Source organism: Gymnodraco acuticeps, unplaced genomic scaffold (assembly GCF_902827175.1).
Source record: "Gymnodraco acuticeps unplaced genomic scaffold, fGymAcu1.1, whole genome shotgun sequence".
NCBI classification, from domain to species: domain Eukaryota; kingdom Metazoa; phylum Chordata; class Actinopteri; order Perciformes; family Bathydraconidae; genus Gymnodraco; species Gymnodraco acuticeps.
This window is the reverse complement of record NW_022991340.1, coordinates 516,080-538,483: the sequence shown is the minus strand read 5'-3', so window position 1 is coordinate 538,483 and position 22,404 is coordinate 516,080. Positions and strand designations below refer to the sequence as shown.

Below are 22,404 nucleotides of genomic sequence, written 5' to 3'. Positions count from 1 at the left end.
ACACAACTACATTTTGTAAAGTATTTACACCAGAAAACAAATAACTTTAACATTAAAAAAGTATTTGGCACCTCCTGAAAAATAAAATAAATATTCAGTAGACATTTAGTGAAGCTTCAAAAATAATTTATTTGCAATAAATTAAACATTTCAAATATAACATCAGAAATCATACATATCTTAAATTGTGCAGCTGCTTCATGTTAAACATTCCAGCCATATATAATGTGCCTTCAGACAATAAAATAGCTTTGTTCGTTTATTCAGTGTTTTGAATTGTTGTTTTGTAAAGTACATGATCAGTTTGACAGCAGTAGCTTCACCTATGTGATCCCCTTTTCATATCTATTATTTTATTAGTGCAAATAACCCAGATTCGGTTGTTCTGAAGTCCCAAAATTAATGCAGTCAGTGGAATTTTTATCAGAAAAATATATGGCCAAAAACACATGTACATTTTTACACGCTGGTTGGGGTTATGTTTTCCTTTAGGTGCAGATTTACTAATGTCTAGTTGCTAGAAGTCTTCTAGCCCTGAGTATGTCCTCTCTACCTATCCGCTTGTCGTGAAATCACATCCATCTTTTTAAAACCTTTCCAAAGACCTTTTCTTAGTCTAAACTGTTGCGTGTTTGTCACTCATTTGAGACTGACATTTATTTCAAATGAACCGATAATGCTCCTGAATATACAATACAGAATATGTTGCTATGATTACTTAACCTATGTGAGGAATTTTGTACAGTATGCAGTCTTGCTGCAAAGTAATGACCATTATTGCAATAATGAAATGTCCACATCAACTGAATTCACTATGATATACTCATATATTTTACTTAATCGGAGTTAACAGTAGCCGCAAGGAGAGAAATACCTGAACATATATTATTTACCGACATAATTTATATCAAACTTATTGCCCTGCTTGAGTCTCCTCGAGAACCTTGCTAGTTGAAGTTTCACAAGCAAACGGAAAAGCATTATATGTTTTATGTTCCACAGAAAGTACCTTTTATAAAAGAAAAGCACAATAAAAAAAGGATATTTTCTTATCAGATACAACATTGAACAACCTTTTAAAAGCAATTATGAATTGATTTACTAGATTATGACCGATCTTTGTTATTTTACTGAAACTATGGACTTAAATCTACATTTGCTGGGAAAAACACAGAAATGGCTTTATTTTACAGTGAAGAAATTACGATGACTTGTTTTTTGGGGGGTAAAATAAATAGCACTTGTTTCACGAGAACCACATAATGAATGACTGTTATACATCCAGGGAATTGTACACGTGCTGATAGAAAAAACTGTCTCAAGTGCAATCAAATGCATCATACTGGCTTTTTTTATATCAATAAATAGCATTAGAGCATTTTCAGCATTGGTCACAATCAAACACTCCTGCAGTAGTTTGTGTTCAAACAGGCACAAGACATTTCATTGTGACTTCTCCTCATCAAGCAGCAGATTTCTCCTCAAAAGAAAATGACTCACATTTAAACCTCAGTGGTGTGATATAACATGCCTTCTGTCCTGAAGGTGCAATCATTTATCTCCACAGGAAAGTCCTCTCGGAGGTATCCTCCTTTCAAGACGTCCAGGTGCCGACCCACCAGGGGTGTTCAGTCTGTCCAAAAACAGGTTGATGATCAGTTATCCAGTGAGCTCGCCCCTCCGTTGGTAGCTTTGCCTTTTGATTTGCCCGATGAGCGGAAAGAGAAGCGTTTTATCAGACGGCGAGAGAAGCTGCCCGACTTTTTACGGTTGATAGTTGCAGCGGCAGCAAAGTTATTGCCCATGTTGGAGATGTCTTCGTGGGATTGGCTGAGGCTGGACTCCTTCTCTCGATGTCTTCTGCGGAACAACAGCTTCGTCCCACTTTGGAGAAAGCCCACTAAAGGAAGCAGACAGATTTGTCAGTGTATTTAATCCTCAGTTACAATATTCGGGCTATAGAGAAACAAACGCTAACCAATCACATAACTACTGGTTTAATAAATGAATGTAAATTAGATTATGAGATTATTGAGCACACAGATCCACTTAATACCACATTGGTCTGGCTGTGTTCATTCTGCAGCACAGCATCCAGGGGGCAGCAGAGTGTGTCATGCTATATTGCCTTTCAATCTGTCATAGCACAAATTAAGTGTTGATGTGATGCTGGGTTAAAATCGATTTGTTTTCACATGGAATAAACTGGACTATGTAATAAACTAGTATTGAGGGATAAAAATGAAAAAATACATGGAGAGAAATAGTCTAAATCTATTGAAATTATGCTCTAATGACGAGAAATGTGGCAACATGCAATCATAACATGTGCAAAAACACAATTAGAATAGCTAAAACACGTGTCTACACTTAGTAGAAGGCATTAATGAACAATATTAGTAGAAACTGGTTCTGTAAGGTTTTCAGTGCGCAGACCAAGCAGCAGACCCCCGTGTTACCTTTATGGTCCTTGAGGCTGCAGGTCTCCAAGGCCCCAGCCGAACCAGTATCCGACTCCACATCGTCCACAGAGGGGCGCTCTGACACATCAGAAGGTGTGGTCTCATCGGCCTCCTGGTTTTGCCCCGCCCCGTAATGGTTGCCATGCATCGCTGCGTCCATGGCTGCAGCGTAGCCGCTCGATAACGCCGAGTCATCTTCTGAGAGGGGAACCTGCCGAGTGTTGGATATTGACTCAGATTATGCCCTTTTAGAAATGTGAGCATGAATAATGAATGAGTGATAGGAGTGAGGGACGTGTGCAACTGATTGTTGGACCTGGAACACTGCTTATTATGAATACTTGAAATATATCATGGACACTTAAAATCGTGACACATACCAGTGAATTTTGTGTGAAGGATAGCCTCTCACTGAATATGTTTCTGCAGTCTTTCAGGCAAAACAAATCAGAGCACTCTAATTCCCCTATAATGTGGACCAATGGGGCTGTGGGCTAAATTTAGATCAAACTCATTTTGCCTGGCTCCATGTCATTGTATTTCACATTCCTTAAAAAGGTAGGTTTCGCAAAACTTGTCAATGACTCATTTACTGAAGAGAAGTTAGGTAAATCCTCTACAAACAATACCATGTTGATATATGTTCACAAAATAGCTCTAAAAGAAAGACACTGTACCGTCTTGTTTTTCTTTTTCCAGTAATGGCACTTATTCAACAACCACTACATTTGACACAGTCTCCATCCTCTGACCTTTGACACGCCTGAGATGATCAGCGTGCTCCTCCTCGTTGGCGTCTTCCGTGCTACTTTGGCGGCGGACTCTGTCAGCTGCCGGATGGCCGTCTCTGCAACAGGATCCAGGCCATTAGACAGGCGGCTGCTCTCTGAGCAACAAGAGCACACACATGTAAATCAGCACTATACTAGTAAAAAGGCGAAATAGAGGTTCTCAAAAAGGGGGAGCATTATTACAATGAATTTAGTTCCTTTTTTGTGTCTAAGAAAATTCAAATATGCAAGTAAATGATCAAACATTGTCTTTTATGACCTTTCTGCAAGTCCTTTTTCTGTGAAACTACATTAAGGTTTTGATCAGGAGTACCTGCAGGAGAGATCTGTGCTGGGAAGTGCATTCCTCTCATCTCTTGTTACACTGCAGCCTGCCGCCTATCCTACTTTGCATTGTTATGTAAAACCGTGTCAGTCCTTTCTCAAACTCACTGCTGAGGTTGGGGCTGGGGCTGCCGTCTGTCAGGATGGTGGCTTTCTTCTCCGTCACCGCCACCTTAGACGGCGAGCGCAAAGGGGTTTCACCTGAAATCACAACCATGTTATCTCAATTGTTTCTCTACATTATGTATAGCTTCTCGTACAACCATCCCAGCACAATGTTATAGATTACTCTGTTTATCTACCTGGACTGCGGTCCAGTTTGAGTCGCGACTGGATGGTGGTGACCGTGGTTACGATGGTTCCATCCGGCATGATGGTTCGGTCCACGTCGACTTTCTTACTCGGGGTGAGGGAGGAACGAAGTGGCAAAGCATTGTGGGGGCTGCGTGGCTCTTCTGTTTCCACGTAAACTAGCTAGAGGGAGAAAAACAACTTGATTTTGCTAATAAAGTGTAAAGTGTGGATGGGCACTCTATTAAAGAAGTCAGCACTTGATTTAAATAGAAATCTGGACCTGCAGGGGACATTTTAGACGAGTAATCAGTTCAGGTATAACAGGTTGTAGGAGTACAACAGAAATGTTATCGTGCAGAGAAGAAGCAGACGTTTTGTTATCTTTGAAGAAATATGTCAAGTTGAACGGGAAAAATGCCAGAAGAGATGTGAGACAATGGACTTTGTATCATCTGTTATACAACACTGCCTCTCCCTTTGTGTTGAAGCTTTGTTTCATCCCGGCTCGCTTGTTGTTAGATAATAAAAGTGTGATGTAACTGTGCACTTCAAAAGCTGGAGGTCGGCTTTGAGAGAGCTTTCCCTCATTTGACAGAAATGAGCTGCATCTTGTCCCTTACCTCTGCTGTGATGGTGGCGTGTGGAGCCAAGCCGTGTCCGGGGCTGATGGACAGCGTGTGTTGTCCGGTGGGAGCTTTACACCGGAGGTCCAGAGGGATGGAGGCGTGGCCGGGCAGGAACTCTATCCAGATTTAAAACAAAACAATGTTTATTCGCACAAACAACATGAAAACCGTTTTTTTCACTGTAGTTCTGGGGACACAATGGGAGAGTATCCTGGCATTTAAAAAAAACGCTTACAGTTACAGTAAAGCCTGCCAACATTGCATTTCAGGCCTCATCGATTTTGCTTTAGCAGTTAAACATTCCTGCTGATCAGGTCCCTGAGCAGCGGCCAACAATAAATTGCTATTGTGCAATGCCTTACGTTCCCTTTTGTCATTCCGCTCCAGGAGTCTGAATCTCAGCTCTTTGGTCTCCAGACCCACCTCCCTTAGACACACAGGGAACAACTGTGTTAGATCTCAAGGGAAAGCTGACTGTGCATAAATCGCAAACCCCCTGAAAACTTGCCTCCAAAATGTGAATAATGTCCTATAACGAAAACATTTGTATCCCTTTACAAGTAACAGTCATATTATTTATTTAACTTATTGATACAGTGGGTATTCCCCATCGTGTGTGGGTGTAGTTTGGTCATATTTGATTGACAGTAAAGCAATCAAATTCTGATTCAGATTTTCGTCAACCTTGTTTTCTGCACATTTATGTATTTTGTTTATTTGACGGGGACGTTGCAAATTAATCGACATTTCTGTGCCACCGTTAGATAAGAGGTTGTTTCTCATCTGTACTCCCTGTCACATAATAAAGCACATCCCCTCATTCAAATTAGCATGAAAATCAGAGAGATACAAACAAATAACAAAATCTCTCATGCAACATAACCAAAAGTGTTCTGGCTGATTGATAGGATACACGTCTAGGGATTTCGATGTTAACATGAATGTACAGCTTTTTTTTTTTCATCACAGCAGCCATCTTACAGAGCGATTTCTTCACTCCACTCCAGCGGGGCGTTGGAGTTTCCGGGTGCGGACAGGAAGCGGGTGGTCCTCTCTGTGGAGGGGGGGTCCAGGCTCAGGACACAGCACAGCTCCCCTGATCTGGACCACTGACCTGCGTGCACACAGCGAGACAGTGAGCAATCTGCAGGAGGCCAGGCGGAAAGGATCTGACGCTGAGGGAAAATATCTGACCTTTACTTAAGGTCGCCGTGAGCTGCCGGAGCAGGAGCTGTCTCACTACGACACTCTGGGGTAGAGAGTTCAACCCCACTGATGGATGGTCCATGGGGGCCTGGGATCGTGAGTAAAAAGGGTACAAAATCTATCACACAGCATCGAGTCATGGCAATTTATTTATTGTTTGTGTTTGTCTTACTGCTGCAAAGGAAGCAAAAGAGACATATTTCTCACCGAAGGACTGGACACACAGGTTTTCAGGTTGAGAACCATGGCAGGCTGAGCGCTGAACAGCGTGTCCTCGATCAGTCCTTTAATCGTGTCCAGGTCCGCCCGGCCCTCCGTATCCTGACAAACAAACAGCTGATTAGTATGTGTCAACAAACTGATGTATGGACAAAACTTATGGATTTTTATAAATGTCTTGCCTGATACTATCTTACGTTATCCAGTAGGAACAAATAGAACAGTGCTGTTTATTGTTGCATAATACAAAAAAAAACTTTTACCCCTTTTTTTATTTATCTAACCATTCCCCATTTTCAATACCAATGCTGGCTTGGATACGTATTGTAGACTCCTTCAGCTGGTATTCCCTGCTATTAATTGCGCTATATAGTATTATTATTTTCAAGGACATTTTCATTCATTCATTTTTCTCATGTCTATTCATTGTGTTTTGCACAGTTGCATATAAAGATGATCTGTTAAGTGTTAGGGTTTTGATAAATATGACAAAGCATTCAAAGCTTAATAAAAATACTATAAAAGCTTAACATGTAAAAAAGACATTTGGTACAACTCTATTTTTTTACTGACAAAATGCATCAAATTGCAGCACGCTTATGTAACGATATTCAAGAACGGCCTTTCCCTCATGACTCATGGCTAGTTTTGTGGGGGGTCGTGACTCACAAGCAAATCATCACATGCTGACTGAGACTTAGAAACATAATTTGACGGAAAGCATGAGCATAGTAAGGAAAGAATTTCATATTGTCTTGTCATTTTTTTAATACACGTGACCTTTTAGCTTGCAAACTCTCGACCGGTGCAGAGACGAGGCCTCAGCTGACAGCATGTGGCAGACATCTCATATGAATGATATCAGTGTCACTTGTTCTCACCTGTCTCTGCAGCCGGCATGGGGACACGCTCAGAGAAAATGTCGGCTGCTTGGAAAGAGTCCAAGACATCAGCAGACCTTCGTCCTCCACCTCCTCCAGACACACCACCACCTGAGGGAGAGAGACAGGGGGGGGGGGGGGGGGGGGGGGGGGGGCGAGGTTGAAAAACACATCACACCTAGTTGCAGACTGCACACCAACCAACATGCTTTAAAGACAGATGACAGACGTTTCATTCTCTAATAACAAATCATCACTACAGTACTTCATTTTGATAATTTAGTACAAACAATGGAGATTAGGCTTCCATGAACATGATGGTATTGATGAAGAAATATATAGGTATGGGCTTAAATGAAAGATATTAGAATAGTAGAAGTATTAGGTAGTCTTAGCAGTTCTAGAGGATACGCAGTCTCTGCTAGGTTCTGAAATACATTTAACACGACAACACAAGCTAACATTTGGAGCTAGATAACATGAAGAAACACTTTATTTTCTGGTACGATAACACAGGTTACAGGTAGCTGGAAAATCAATTCCAACATGATTATCCTATTTAAAAAAAGACAATGTCACTGACGCAGAAAGCACCAGGATGTGAAATGGGTTCTTACCGTGGGTTTTATAAATACTTGTATTGCAGAGATAAGAAAGCATTGTGTTATTGTGTCCAAAACATCTGCAATCTTTGCAAAGAGATGTAATACAATGTTGTACATCTTGGGAAATTTGGTTTATCTTGACCATTGCAAGAAATGTCTGTATCACTTTGATTTCTTCTTCTTTTAATTTCCGTTATACAAGGCAAGGAAATGTGATGGTGCCTCTGGCGTGTTAAAAACAACAATGCTTTTGCAAATGACGTGTGTGTCTATTTGCATGAAGAGCGGGGAGTAAGACCTGATTTAAAGTGGTCCTTTTGAAAAGCATGTGGAGACACATTCTAGTGTGTGTGAACTGACCTTTTAATTTGAATGAGAATGCAAATGTTGCTCTGAGATTTGTTTTATAGTCCTGCCCTCAAATGTGCAAATTGCAAACAAATCCAGGTGGTGTGCTTTTGTACCTGTGCCACCATAGGTGCTATAGTAATCTGGTAGGTGTCCATGGAAACGGCAGCATGTGACTGCAGGGTGACGGTCACAGGGAGTGTCACTGTGTCCACCCAACATTTACAGTGTAAAACCTGGAAAAACAAGAGGAAGTTGGCAAAAAAAATAATGTATGGTGCAGAAATATGGCCCAGGAGGTTTATCATGTATTGCCCACACTTGAATAATAAAGATGACTTACCATGCGGTTTGCCGATTGGTCAGTGCAGGTCACACTCTCTATTGCAGAGTTAGCCGATAACTGGAGGCTGCTGTCAAAAGTGATCTGGATGGAGCTCTGGGAGAAACAGAGGAAGAGAAGAAAATGTCCAAAATATTACATAAGAGAAAAAGAATACACACTTGGGGACGATTTAAGAGACGTACTGCAGCGATACAGTCTTTAATAAATCTAGATCACAGTCTAAACAACCAATCACATTAATCTCCCGCCCCGGACACACAAGCACGCGGTTTGATTGGCTAGCGCTTGTACTGGCATATGATTTGATTGGCTGGCGCTTCCGTCGACGCTTGAGAAGTTGAACTTTTCTCAACTTTCAAAGCGAGCGACGGGCCGTTTCTCAATCTCGAGGATACTGGCTTCCAAGCCAATATTTCAAGGACACTACGTCATCAAGTGCCGCCGAAGTACTGTTCCAATTCCAGCATACTTAGAATTCCACCGAGGCCGCGTCCTTGGTTTGGGGGAAATTTCGAGGCTGCACATGGGTAGACTTCGCGTCCTTAAAATCCCCACAATGCTTTGCGCACGGATCAATTTCAAAAACCCTTGCGGAGAATGGCTGAACCGACGCAGCACACATTTAAATGTAAGTATAGTGGCGTAGAACATGTGTTGGTAAATATGTTACTTTGTTACATTTGTTTGTTATCACCAAAAATGTGTTCCGTGAAAGTAAAGCAAGTTCATAATTAGATAGACATCGTGAGGTATTTATTTTCGGTACAGTTTATGTTGAAACCGTTAGAGAGAGTGGCACACTTGTTCGCCTGTTCCATTCTTCTTCGTTTTCCGAAGCCGTGGCTTGGAAGCATACTTGCTTCGTTTCTGAAGGAAGTGACTTGGAAGTACGCGACTACCAAGCCAGCATCCTCGAGATTGAGAAACGGCCACGGAGGCAAAGCGACGGAACCACAATGCAGTTCGGCAAAGCGTGACGTCACCCCATTCAAAGAAGCACGTGACGCTGCCGTGTGGACGGCAAATCATATGCCAGTACAAGCTCTAGCCAATCAAACTGCATGCTTGTGTGTCCGGGGCGGGAGATTAATGTGATTGGTTGCTGCTCGCACGCCAGACACGCCCACCGGCAAGCTTCAGCTGCCGTGTGGACGTACCGTATAGCCTATTGGTATTTGTGCAGAGTGATTGAACTCATGAACAGGCTAATCACATCCTTAAAAAAATAACATTGCTTTGAACACTTCAGAATACAGCAAGCTCACAATCTCCCTGTTCCTTTTGGCACATTTTGTAACTGAGTCGAGATTATTAATGCATGACTATATTCCTCCTGCCAAAGGCTATCCATTTCAAGGTCACACTGTTAAGTTTGATACATGACGTTTAAATGAATCAATAAACCTGTAAGGTGCCATAATGTGTACTCCAACGATCATGAGGCTGTTGTAATTATCTTGCGTGGCAGAGCACTACTGTGGTTAAAGTCCAGGCGGCTCCTTGGCTTTATGATGAACAGTGCCGCAAGACACTGGCATACACACCACAACATATGTTTGACCAAATGGTGGTAATGAGTACAAGTTAATATGAATTTCTGTAATAATACGTTTTCGGTTTCCCCTCTCAAACAGCCTCGTCCGTTATCAAGACTGCATCCGTTAATTCTTAGTCATGCCTACATAAATACAGGAGACACCTCTAACAAAAGGAGTTTCCAGTGTGAGAGAAGATTCACCAGAAGCATGGCAGCACCAGTGACCTACAATCTGTGTGTGTGTGTGTGTGTGTGTGTGTGTGTGTGTGTGTGTGTGTGTGTGTGTGTGTGTGTGTGTGTGTGTGTGTGTGTGTGTGTGTGTGTGTGTGTGTGTTGTAGCCAGTAGGACAGGAAGCCAAGTACGATGCTGTAAGCTTATGTAGGTTCATGGACCAACACGAGAGCGTACAACCGGCTGTGTTTACTCCGGTTGGCTGGAGCCTTTAAAACTGTTCAGCCACCCAACCGTTCATTACATCCAAAGTGCAGAACGAATATGATGGGAAGCATTTCGTATTAAGTGGGGTTAGATAAAGCCATTATCACAAGGTTATGAATGTGTGAGGCCGAGAGACGTGCATTACCAAAGGTCTGCGTCAATACACTCAAAACCCCTCTAGGATATTTGCAACGAGGGAAATTGTAATCGGTACAATGTTGTGAGTAAATACTTCTAAGTGACGTTTTTTTTGGGACACCCACATTCTGCAATAATTCAATTATAGTGTCACTTTTTTTTTTACACTATGAATATCGCCTTTACTAAAAATCTCATAGTGTAGATAAAGACAAGAAGCCTGGGGATGGGGGATGTTGATCATATTCAGGCTAGGGGTATGACGTCCACAAATGTGTGTTGTGCACATAACAACTAGGCCACCAGACCTCCCATTAACACAAGTCTAAAAACACTCCAGATCTACATTTATGACAAAAAACAGAGCAATTGCTGCAAAGATTTTTTATTTTTTTATGTGACAAACTGACAACTTTATATATTTCCCAATTGCTGGAGGACACAAAGCGGCACAGGCTTGCCAAAATGTGTCAGTCAAAATCTTGCATGCCTTAAAGAAGGTTGGCTCAGATGATATAACGTCCTGTTTAAATCAATTTCTGGGCTGAAATATAATCCCATCTTTATATATTATAGATATTTTGGAGTTTGCCACAGTGTTAGTTCAACATTTGTATGTGTAAATGCGTGGAAGCTGAAATGAAACCGCTATCATCCAGTTTATAGGTCTAGCATGTGCCTACAATTGACTGGTTTATGGGTTTTTGATCATCTAAAGGGGAGTTTACTCAGATATGTTGCATTCATTGGCTTCTTCAGCAGCCATCTGGTGCTCCGTAGTGTTCTATATCCTCCTAGCGGAAGCTACAGAACGCATTTTGTCATGAGAGTGCAGTGCTGGCCTCATAACCTCTGATGTGTCCTTGTGAACCACCACTGTTCACATGAGTGAGTGTGTGGAACGTATTTCTGGAACGACACAGTTCCTGAGGACATCCATGGTGTCACTTCAGTTTTATCAGAGACCCTCCCCCCGACTGGCTGAACGCCTGTGTAAAGCATGTGGGTCAACCAGAATAACACTCCCCCCGTGGCATTTGTTGACCCTCGTCTTACTCACTGCCCTTTCTTTCAGTACCATGTATCTTCAGTTTAGGCTATGTAGTTTGGGGTTAGAAAAAGCTAATAATAAAAAAACATCAACGGACATTTATTACATCTATTCTACGTATAAACATTATTTTGATACCCACACTATCAGTCCAACTGCAGCGTTAGCATGCTAATACAGCTAAGATGGCTAACAAAGGCTAAAATACCATCACACAATTATTTTCGGCAGTGGCAACATTTAAAACAACCACCAGTTAGCCGTCAATTCTCAGTTTAATTGTACAATTGATACAAGAAAACATCCGTCACACTACTTTTGTTTTTGTGTTATAAAAAAAGGACTGTTCAAATAAATAAATCATCAGCCATTGAAGCCTATTGTTAGTGCCGAGAGTTGTTGCCTTTTCACAAGTCTTTATACATTCTCATTCACATACTTGTTAAGTATTTAGCATAAAACTACTAAAGGTGATCTGTCAAATACCAAAGATTATTTAACATTCACTAACAGCACGTTACATTTATGATGGGACTGAATACAACTACAAGGACAAGCATTTAAGATCTAGCCTGACTTTAAACGTTTGTTCAAATTCAATATCATAACAGAATAATGCAATTTATCCCTGACCTAGAAATATTGTTAATTTAAAGTAAAACTTCAGGTCGTTTAACCGTCTGCTGATTTTGAATTTCATCTGTGACAAGAGTTTCCTGCGCTGTCATTGTAAATGAATGCTGAGTGCTTAACGTACCCTGTCCTTAAGGAGAATTTACTTAGTATAATCACACGGCATTAATCATCTACCAGCAGCTCACACAGTCAGTGAGGGAAGATGTGAAATGTGGCCTCGAGCTAATCACCAGGCTCTTTATAATTGCATATCTTCAGTGGACGAGGAGCTTGTGTCCCAGCAGATGCACTCGTATGCTCCGTTAGTCCTCTTCCAACACCCACTGCTCCCCGTGACAATGGCTTCTCATCACGTGCATGACAGAGCTGCTATGATCTGCAGGTCTGAAAAGGCCAGCCTGTTCAGTCATTCAAGCCTCCTCCACAACATAATCCAGCAGGAGACATTCGAATAGCTCCATATCAAGCCCGCCGCCAAAGGCAAGATTATATCCTGAGGCTCCTGCAGTAATACTGACATTTCCTCTGGATAAACAACTGAGTCATGAAACAAGATGCATCCTAGGATTACTTTGGGAAAGGGCAGCAGGTTATATTTCTGCACAGTGTGCAAGTGGCGCTTCTGGCTTGTGTGGAATGCTCTTAAACCTTCAGAGGCTTTCGGCTGAATCCGCTTTATTTTATTGATTGTTTATGGGTATACAAGTCAATCTGGTGAACTGTTGACTAACCGGAGGGCGTGCTATTTACATTGTCGGATATAACCAGCTGCGATGAAGCCTAGGGTCAAATCCCTGGATTATATGGATACAGAAGAGTGAGGAGGGGCTGGTGGGGTCTCATTAGAGTAGAGGTAGATTGGACATATCCTTATATTTGTGAAAAACGCAGCTGCAACACAAGTGCTCAACATCTCTGCCTATCACCCTGAGGTTGAAATTGTCTCCTCTTATCTATATCTCACAAATCATAACATTATAAATGTTTCTTCTTGGAATTAAAGTGGCGGAAATAAAAATACAAATCGCTGAATGAAGGAGCTGAATGTGTCACTAACACTTCGTCTCTAGAAACCCAAAAATGATGTTTTACCTTTTACAATTTTCTGCTGTTAATTGTTTTTAAGTAACAACCTGTCAAGATTCAGCCCCCTGGTAGCAGATTAGTTACAGCACATGTCATATAACCCCAACGCTCCGGGTTGGACTCCAGCCTCAGGACTTTTGCTGCATGTCATACTCGCTTTCGTTTCTACACTGTCACCTGCCAAAAAAAATGCCCCAAAAAAAGATCTTATAGCGGGGGAAAAGGATTTAGCCCCCTATAGATTTTTTTTGTCTCTTCTTGTTGTTTTGAATACTAGACTTTAGGGGTCAGGGTCAGGTCTCCTCAGAAGTCAAGGTATGAGCTGCTCTGTGAATTTGCAGCGTTAAAATATTATGAGTATTGGAGGGTTCTGGCTTATTTCACTATGTGCTGCAGTGAGTGGAATATCAACAAGGTAGGGTGATCCACATATTGAAAATTGCTATTTGAAATGACAGAAAGTGACCTAGTGATACTTGTGAAATCTTCATAATGAAACCCACAGAAGATTACACAGTGGTGTTACGCCCCTTTTAGAAGTGGAGAAACAATCACAAGAGTAAACATGTAATTTATACCTCAAATCCCCAGATATGTTGTTGAAGACAAAAGCAATAGATCGCAGGATACTAGATCAAAGCGGCCCTATTATTCATTTCCAGCTTTCTATTTGCATTCAAATGCAAAAAAAACAACTAAATAACACACTACTGGAAAGTCAAAACAACAAAAAGCACATAGTATGGCCCCTTTAGGACAATCTGCTATCTAACTTCCTTTTAAATACTAACAAATATATATCAATTACATTCTTTCAAACCATTTTCAGGATATACAATCTTTGTATGTACCATGTAATATGTGTGATCTTTTCAACCACATAGCATATATGGGGCGGTGGTGGCGAAGTCCATAGGGACTTGGCTTGGCAACTGGAAGGTCACCAGTTCAAGACCAAGTGCCACCGAAGTGTCCCTGAGCAAGGCACCGTTCCCTACACTGCTCCCCGGGCACTGTTCATAATGGCAGCCCACTGCTCCTAACACTAGGATGGGTCAAATGCAGAGAAACTATTTCGTTACATAATACCCAGTGGCGAGCCGTCAGGGCCCTCTAGGCCCTCTGTGAGGGCCTAAGATATTCTACAAAAATAATATTTAAAAATATATATATATATATTTAAAAATATATTTTTTTGTTGTTATATTTTTCATTAGTTTTACCAAAATAACTCGATTTAATTGTATTTAAAATAACATTTCCAAAGAAATAAATCCTTCGAATCTGCCTATTCAGTTTCTGTTGGAATGTGAAGGGTTAAATGAAAGAAGCTCGTCTCTGCGAGTGTGAAGAGAGGAGCTGTTGGACGTCCAGGCCGTCCAGCTATGAATTCACAGAGGGCCCCGCTATAGTAACTGAACGAGAGTGTAATGTCAAATGACAGTACAATTGACCAATCATATCTTCCCTCTAAATGGGTGGGTGTTATTATCGCGGACTTTATGACAAGTTCTGCCCGCTGTGAAACTTTTCTTGTTTCCATAGCAACTAACAACTTCCTGTCAACAGCGTTAACTCGCCTTCAAAATAAAAGCATGCCAAATTACACTTAAGACATACAACTGCAACGAAAATAACAAACACAATGCAATATCCTTTTCAATTTCAAAGAACACAAATAGGGTTATTTACAGGTGTTGTTTTGTGTGGTAGAGGGTCGCTTTCATTGATGCGTTTTGCACCCCTGGCCGTTGTTTTGATATTCCGCTGAAGTATACGCTGTGAGGTAATAACTCGAGGGAAGGGGGGGGTCAGAGGGCCTAGGTATAAAAGTCACGGCTCGCCACTGATAATACCTGTACTGTGTAATGACAATAAAAGTACAAAAATAACATATGAACATCCTAAGAAACCATGAATTTACTTTTCACAATAAAATGTAATCTATCACAGCTCGATAAATACCAATACACACAGTAAGAGGTGTGAACAACGGAAGCAAAACCTTCCTTTCCCTGACTTCCAGTGAAATATCCCTCATGTTTATCCACTGGAATAAAAGGCCATGTGTCATTGGGGCAGAAAACCAGTACTGAAATGAATATCCTCTCAAAGTTAGAAACCATTCAGCGTATAATGCTACGGATAAACGAAAAAACATGAAATAAAATCCAGGGAGTCCAGTTTGTGTGTTACATCCTTCACTGCCTTGTCTTTAAAGCCAGATTCCAGAAGAATTACATGAGCTTGACTTAACATATGAAAAGCCAGGGAGGACAAAAACAATCACAAAAATCCCTTAATCCTTCTGTCAAAATAGTTGCTGATTAATTTCCTGTCTCAGCTTTACATAAAACCATTTGATGGAGGTATACCAATTTAATGAACAATAGATAGTTTGTGAATGTATCTTTTCCTGCTGCCACGCATCAAATCTTTTTTACCACCAGATTGATTTTTGGTTATGGATTTATGTTTATTCTAGTTTCTGAAAAGCAATTTTTTTTTACAGCAGATTAGTACAACTTTCTGTGCAGGCTTATTCAACTTGCTTTATTTGGATACATTTCAACATAATTATTTAAAGACCACTGTCAGCATCCATTTTTAATGCAGCACAAGTACTTTAGGTTAATGCTATAAAGGCTTTGCGTTCTAATCCCCACATGATGACATTGAAGCCGTATCTTCATTGTGCTTTTTCCCTGCGGAGAAGCTCATGTTTTGCCCGATGCAGAAACATAATCAGGAAATGCAAGTCAGATGAGAACGTGAGGCTGCTCTTGTGTCTTTTTTCTTAGTGCCCACAGCAGCATGCCTGGCAGGTGTTTACTGGGTGTGAGAGGTTGAGAATTTGACGTGACTCACTTGTGACCACTAAATACTTGCAATGTATCCAAAAAAACAGGTTTTTCCTGACTTTTTTTTATGAAGGAAATACATTTAAAAAAACAAGGCCAAGTTTCAACACAACAGTAACAAGAAAATAATAAAGTGGACATGTTATGCTCATTTTCAGGTTCATATTAGCATGTTGTGTCTCTCCTGTGACATGTCTCCATGCTTTAATGTTCAAAAAGCTCTTTTTCCTCATACTGCCTGTGCTGCAGCACCTCTTTTCACCCTCTGTCTGAAACCAGAGCCCAGTCTGCTCTGATTGGTTGGCTGGCCGGCTCTGTTGTGATCGGTTAGAATTGTCCCGCCCCTTAGCCTATCACGTACAATGTGTTTGAGAGCGAGCCAATAGAAACGCGAGTGTTACAATACAAAGTGATGTCACTAGGTTACGGAAGTAAACAAAGGAGTTAAATGGAGGCGGGTGCAGGAAGGGGGTGGAGTGTCTGGGCAGAAACTCCTTCTAGAGCAGGGATCACCAACTACATTTGTCCAAGGGCCAAATTGTATCCAATAGACACTTTCGAGGGCAGGGAAGGCTATAGCAGTACGCAGGCTACTGTCCCGCAGCTGATGCCTCTCTGTTGGACTCTGCTGGGGGGGGGGGGGGCGTGCATGTACTGTGAAGTCGCCGGAGCCTCGCAGCGGGGCTACTGCTGCGGAGCGCATAAAGCAGACTCTTCACGCTAACTAAGAATCACTTCTTCTTCAGGGCAGGGAAGGCTACGCAGTACGCAGTCTGTCCCGCAGCTGCCTCTCTGTTGGACTCCGGTACTGCACATTACTCACGAGACGTTGTAAAAATAATAAAATGTGTGGGGGGCGAACGCACTAACCACTCCGCCAACACCACAGTCACCCCCGGATGAGAATGTCTGTTGGGCCGGATGTGGCCCGCGGGCCGCCAGTTGATGGTGACTGTTCTAGAGGTTACTATAGGATTTTAGCAATTGCAGGCCATTTACACGCACAAAAAAACTATATAACAAATGGAACGGGAAAACTCCCAAAAGCATAATATGGCTTCTTTAAACTACCACATGTTATATCTTAATTATAAAAGCTGCAGATGCAAAACCTAGGTGACAGGATAAGGACGGTGATTGGACGAAGCTGGCCTTTTAGACTGACTACTGGTACTGGAGGAAGCTGTTATAAATACGTACAGCAAGACATGTTTCTTATATTCGTATCTCGTTCAAAGTTTCACTTAAAAAACGCGTTTGTGATTTGCATACGCCCCAAAACACATTAACAATAACAGATTGCATGAAACCATTTTGTATTGTGATGAGTAAACTCTGGAAGTTTTGGCTCACACCCTCAGTTCACAAACTAAACAACACATGGACAGACAGCCGTGGACCGCTTGGCTCCTCCACCACTGACGCATTTACTCTGGAGTCTGGAGATTTATTTAAAAAAAACATTGTATATTTTATCATTGCTGTGCAAGAGCCCTGTGTTCATAAGCCTAAAGGTCATAGAAGAGGAGAGGGAGCATGAAGGTTAGAGGTTCTTGCGTGCAATAAATCTCCAGAGCAACTTTCTTTTTTAAAACCCTTTCTAAACCTTCCTCATGTGTTTGTTGCTAATTCCACCACAAACAGAGTAGCTGTGCAACGAGCAAATACAGCTAGGTTGCATAGTGATTTCTATTTACATCTCCTTTATACTAAGCCTCAATAAATGTCCACAGTTCACCCGAGGTTCACTCCAATGTTGTGCAGTTTCTTGGTAACAGAGCAATAGATCAACTAAATAGAAAGAAAACTAAGCTGGGAGACGCTCCAATTTACCGCCATATATCAAAGAGAAGCAGTTACAGAAGAATTACACCGACCAGCCCACTGACCTAGGCTGCTCAATTAATCGTATTTTAAATCGCAATTACGATTAGGGCTTGCAACGATTACGAAAACAACGTAATCAAAATAAAACGATAATTTTTGTATTAATTTTTATTGGTTTTTCAGTTGAATTATACTTAAAGTTCAGGGTAATCAACTGTTAAAAACATACTGTTCAAATGTTCCTATAAATTGATGTTTTCAAAGTAAATGGTTAATCGTTTTTAATAATCGTGATATCAATTATTGACCCAAATAATCGAGATTATGATTTTTGCCATAATCGAGCAGCCCTACACCGACCTGTTTATTACAAGCTCAAAAATGCGTAACACTGGGAGAAAAAAAATACAGCTAACTTAATACTGCATACCAAAAGACATGTGATATAACATAAGACCATGAAGGATTCACACAAAGAATCACAAACATGTTTACGCTCTAACTAAAGCAGTGTGTACGGTATATTACAAAGGACAGACTGGCTTTGAAGGACTTTTCTCTCTATAATAAATGGATATCCTAAACAACACAAACACTGTCAGACTTTAAAGGCATCCTTTTCCATTTTTGGAAATGTGCATCGTCTTGCACCGACTAAAGGGACTGATGCAAGACGATGCACATTTGACATCACAGGGACCCTTGTGTACTCACAGATGCGGAGAGTATAATTTTGGCTTTAAATGTTACGATCAATACCACTCTCTTAATTTAGAATCTAACTACAGTTGGCGTAGCTTAGCATAAAGACTAGACAGTATTCCTTGTAGGGACCAATATGTAAGATTTAGGGGGATCCAGTGTTTCCCACAGAATTGTATTCTATTTGTGGGGGCACCGCACCGCACCCCCGGCAAGAAAAAGCCAAATGCCCCTTAACCTATTCGGGTGACACACGCATCCACCCCCACCCTCAAATAAAAAATACATGCGAGTTCATGGCTGCTGTAGACAACGTTCTTGTTGCTCTGTGTTACGTTGTTAATGAGTGAGACACACCGGAGTTGAGGATCTGTGGGGTTTATTCTCCCAAAAATACAATTCAGGCATTTAGCAGACGCCTTATTCCAAAGCGACTTACAATGACCAATTACAGGGACATTCTCCCTGGAGTAACTGAGGGCTAAGTGCCTTACTCAAGGGCACACTAGTAGTGGTGTTCCAGGCGGGATTTGAACTCACAACCTTCCGATCATCAGCCCACCTCACTATCCATTAGACCACCAAAATAAAATAAAAATAAAAAAATGAGATCAATTTGTGGCGGACGATATTTATTTGTGGCGGCCCGCCACAAATAAATCAATGTATGGGAAACACTGGGATCTATTAGCATTTAGCAGAGATGGCCATTTACATTTGTAATATTCTCAAACTAACAGTTTGAGCCTTCAAGAAAGGCCTAAAAACCTGTCTTTTAAAAAAAGCTTTTGATTAAACTTTTGTTTATTTTGTTTGTTTTTATTATGCCTCCTGTAGCACCTTGGGATTGCTGTGAGCAATGAAAGGTGCTTTATAAATCGAATTTATTATTATTAACAATAGTTAGGATGCCACCTGGGCGCCTGTGTTCCAGGCACGTCCAGCTGGGAAGAGACCAAGGGGTAGACCGGACCAGGTGGAGGGATTATATCTCTTCGCTGGCCTGGGAGCGCCTTGGGAACCCCCATGAAGAAGATGGATGGATGGATGGATTATTATCAACAACTGTTGTAGTTCAGAATGAGCTTTTTATATCAACAAATTCTTCCATGTCGCACTGCCATTTTCCTACAGCAGCTTAGTAAGGACAAACTAAACACTGGCATTATAGGTGGCCTTCCACTTGTGTCTATACTTGAAGGCCACTACAGTTCCTCACATGCTTGGAAAGGGAGGAAGATATTATAAGTTGGTTGGATGGCACTACATGAAGATCAAGTTTATTACAGAGCTAGGCCATACAGTCAGAATTCTACGACATATATAACCAATATGAAATTGAAAATGCATGCAAAATGCTGTTCAATATTTGTTAGCAGGGTATCTAAAAAAACAATACATTTAAGAAATGTGCTGAACAAGTACTGGCTTATTTATTGAATCGTCTCCTTCTTTATTTTTTTATCAAACCAATATGTAAAAAAAATGCACCATCACCAAATTGTTCTGTCTCCAAAGAGTTCACTCGAACATCTGAGGCCAGGCTGATCCTTCTGAATCAGAATCAAGTGCATGTTTGCTTTGTGGATTGAACTGACCCATTTCAACTCGCCGCCAACTCATCTCTCATGCAACACACACACACACACGGTTTCTGAATGGGGGGAGCAGAGGACCCTCCTCCTCTTCCAGCAGTGCTCATAGCTAACATCTAACCGTGTGGAACACTTTGATTCACACAGATGAAAAGGAGCTATTTGAAAGGAGAAAGACCTTTTAGAAACGTACTCTAATCCTCCAACACGTGCCAGACAACCGACCGTCTGGACTCTCAGCAGACTGAATCCCACATTCTTGGTCGAAGCAGCTACCTCTTGCAGTTTTAATACAATCTATGAGCTGCAGGGGGAGGTGAGAGACAACTATTCTTCATTTCCCCCATCACAGGCCGGGGTATCAAACTATTTTTATCAGCCGTGGGTGTTCGTACTGTGACTACGCTGACTGGTCTTGCCTCTCCTCTCTTATGTGCATTGATTCAGAGCTGTTACGCAACGCTCTGCCCCCCATCCTCTTACGGATTAGACACTCCAACTCCCACACCTCCACCTCGCTGCCTACACACACTTCCAGCGCACAAGGGCACACCGACTGTATCAGCCCTTGCTTGACTATTAATGCCTCGGCTCAGCGGAGTAACCTTAGGCGTGCTCCTCTACACACTGACATCATGTTTATTCATCTCTCCTATGCAGTATGATAAGTGCTACACCTCCTCCAATTCATGGCTGGGACATGTATTAATATTAAGTCGGTATCATGAGCATAGATATCCTAGAAGTGGTACATTTTGTTCATAAATGTTTTTCTGGCTTCTTTCTGTACATCAAGACTGTTTTATCTCTTCTGCCACTGAGGCTTTTTATCCACATTTCTGAGGATTAATAATACACATTTCATTGTGTAACTTTTGTTAAAGCATAAATGAACAACCCAATATTTATATAGGTCAGTCCTCTTCTTAAGAAATGTTAAGTCGACTAGCATACATTTTGGATTTTGGTTATCTTATCAGATGAGATGTGCTCATAATATTCTTAAACATCAGACATTTTGAAGGAAAAAAGTCAAACAAATCAATCATGGACGACAGAAATCTGTGTCGAAGAGCTGGTAGCCCTAGATATCAAGTATTTTCCTCAGAAATCTTGTGATAGCCGTGGCAACAATATCTGAATTGAACAACTCACCCCATGCCTGCACGCTTGCTCATTCAGAGCTTTGACCCAGGTCCTCTGCCAGTGCTCTCTGAAGGACTTGAAGGAGAACAGAGAGGTCAACAGGCCTTTGACCCCTGCCTCAGATGAAGCTCCTGCACCCCGGCCCGAGCGGAGCTTCAGCAGGAAGCCCCATGCTCCTCCAGCCAGGCTCTGCTGGGGCTGTGTGATGGAGAGCTGCTGCCAGGCTATATCTCTCCTGTCCTGCTTGGCTGTCTTCCTGGATCTCCACAGACGCAGCACGGTCAGCAAGTACTGGAGCAGCCATCCCAGCACAATGAGCAGGGAGGTTAGGAAGAGACCCACCAGACACAGCCAGCCCAACTCCTGGAGCTCCATCACCGTCTCCTGGAGCCTCTCATACCACCAGGACCAGATGGAAATATCAGGACTGTCAATCAGAGCAGATCCGCTGAAGAACCCTGTGAGTAGAGGCAAAATACGTCAGTCATCTTGATTCAATGTGTCGTAACAATGTATAACCCAAAATGCAAAGGGGATGCACAGACACGGAGGCTATGACCACTTTGACTTTAATATGCTTGGTTTTATATCCCATGCAACACACCATGCATATGAAGCAAAAGCCCTTGAACCTGCGTTAACGTTACGTAGATAAGGATTAATTGTGCATTATCTAAAAGGACGATGTTTATTCGGAAAATATAACAACAGATTATAAATTGTAGCTTGATAACATTAACAACCTACCGTTTAACTTGAACAGTCCGTGCTGCAGGCTGCAGGGTAACGAACGCGATGCATTGGTAACATGAAGCTGGCCAACAGCAAATGTGTTTGTCCCATCTCCAAATCTGAAGCGACGTTTTGACTGAGGTCTCCCTGCGGTCATTAATAGATTCAAAATGAAGCCTCCTGTCCTCTGTAAGAACCGACAGAGTCCGGAGGGTTTAGGCTCTCCGCTGCTCGTACCCTCCTATCTCTGTCACCTCTCCACAATGATGGTTTGATAAAGAAAGAGCAGTGGAGCCCCACAGGTGGCGCTGCAGAGGAGGAACCATGGGAGGAACCATAGACTGTATATATAAAGGGAGGAACGCATCGGTAAAACGGAAGTGAAAGGTGGAGCTTTCAAAATAAAACCATGAAACATTAATTAGTTCAGTCTGGCAAACGCGAAGCAGGCAACAACACGGGTTCACTGTTATTTCGTCACTTGGTCGTTTGTTTTTAAATATCCGCTTTAAGAACAATATAATAAAGCTTCTGAATTATTATTACACCATA

At 41.7% G+C, this 22,404-nt stretch overlaps 1 protein-coding gene across 2 annotated transcripts; it reads right to left on the bottom strand.

The window, feature by feature from the left end:
• Positions 1 to 109: 109 nt before the first annotated feature.
• c2cd2l (c2cd2 like) lies at positions 110 to 22,158 on the bottom strand. Of its 2 annotated transcripts, none has more exons than XM_034240542.1 (15): positions 21,868 to 22,158; positions 21,130 to 21,578; positions 8,100 to 8,195; positions 7,873 to 7,992; positions 6,804 to 6,914; positions 5,911 to 6,024; positions 5,692 to 5,791; positions 5,479 to 5,611; positions 4,860 to 4,924; positions 4,492 to 4,613; positions 3,880 to 4,051; positions 3,686 to 3,778; positions 3,215 to 3,309; positions 2,460 to 2,673; positions 110 to 1,900 (listed from the first exon to the last, which is right to left on the bottom strand). In XM_034240542.1, the coding sequence occupies exons 1-15, from the start codon at positions 22,007 to 22,009 to the stop codon at positions 1,656 to 1,658; spliced, it is 2,271 nt and encodes a 756-aa protein (XP_034096433.1). In that variant the 5' UTR covers positions 22,010 to 22,158; the 3' UTR covers positions 110 to 1,655. The 2 variants fall into 2 exon arrangements, with proteins under 2 accessions (XP_034096433.1, XP_034096432.1); XM_034240541.1 differs by having other exon boundaries at positions 3,215 to 3,348; positions 21,868 to 22,157.
• Positions 22,159 to 22,404: the final 246 nt, after the last annotated feature.

Excerpts from the sequence above, each read along its gene's own strand:
- c2cd2l (XM_034240541.1), bottom strand. The coding sequence starts at position 22,009 with ATGACCGCAGGGAGACCTCAGTCAAAACGTCGCTTCAGATTTGGAGAT. Across the intron at positions 6,025-6,803 it reads CATGCCGGCTGCAGAGACAG|GATACGGAGGGCCGGGCGGA; the intron begins GTGAGAACAAGT and ends TTTGTTTGTCAG. Across the intron at positions 5,792-5,910 it reads CCTGTGTGTCCAGTCCTTCG|GCCCCCATGGACCATCCATC; the intron begins GTGAGAAATATG and ends TCACGATCCCAG.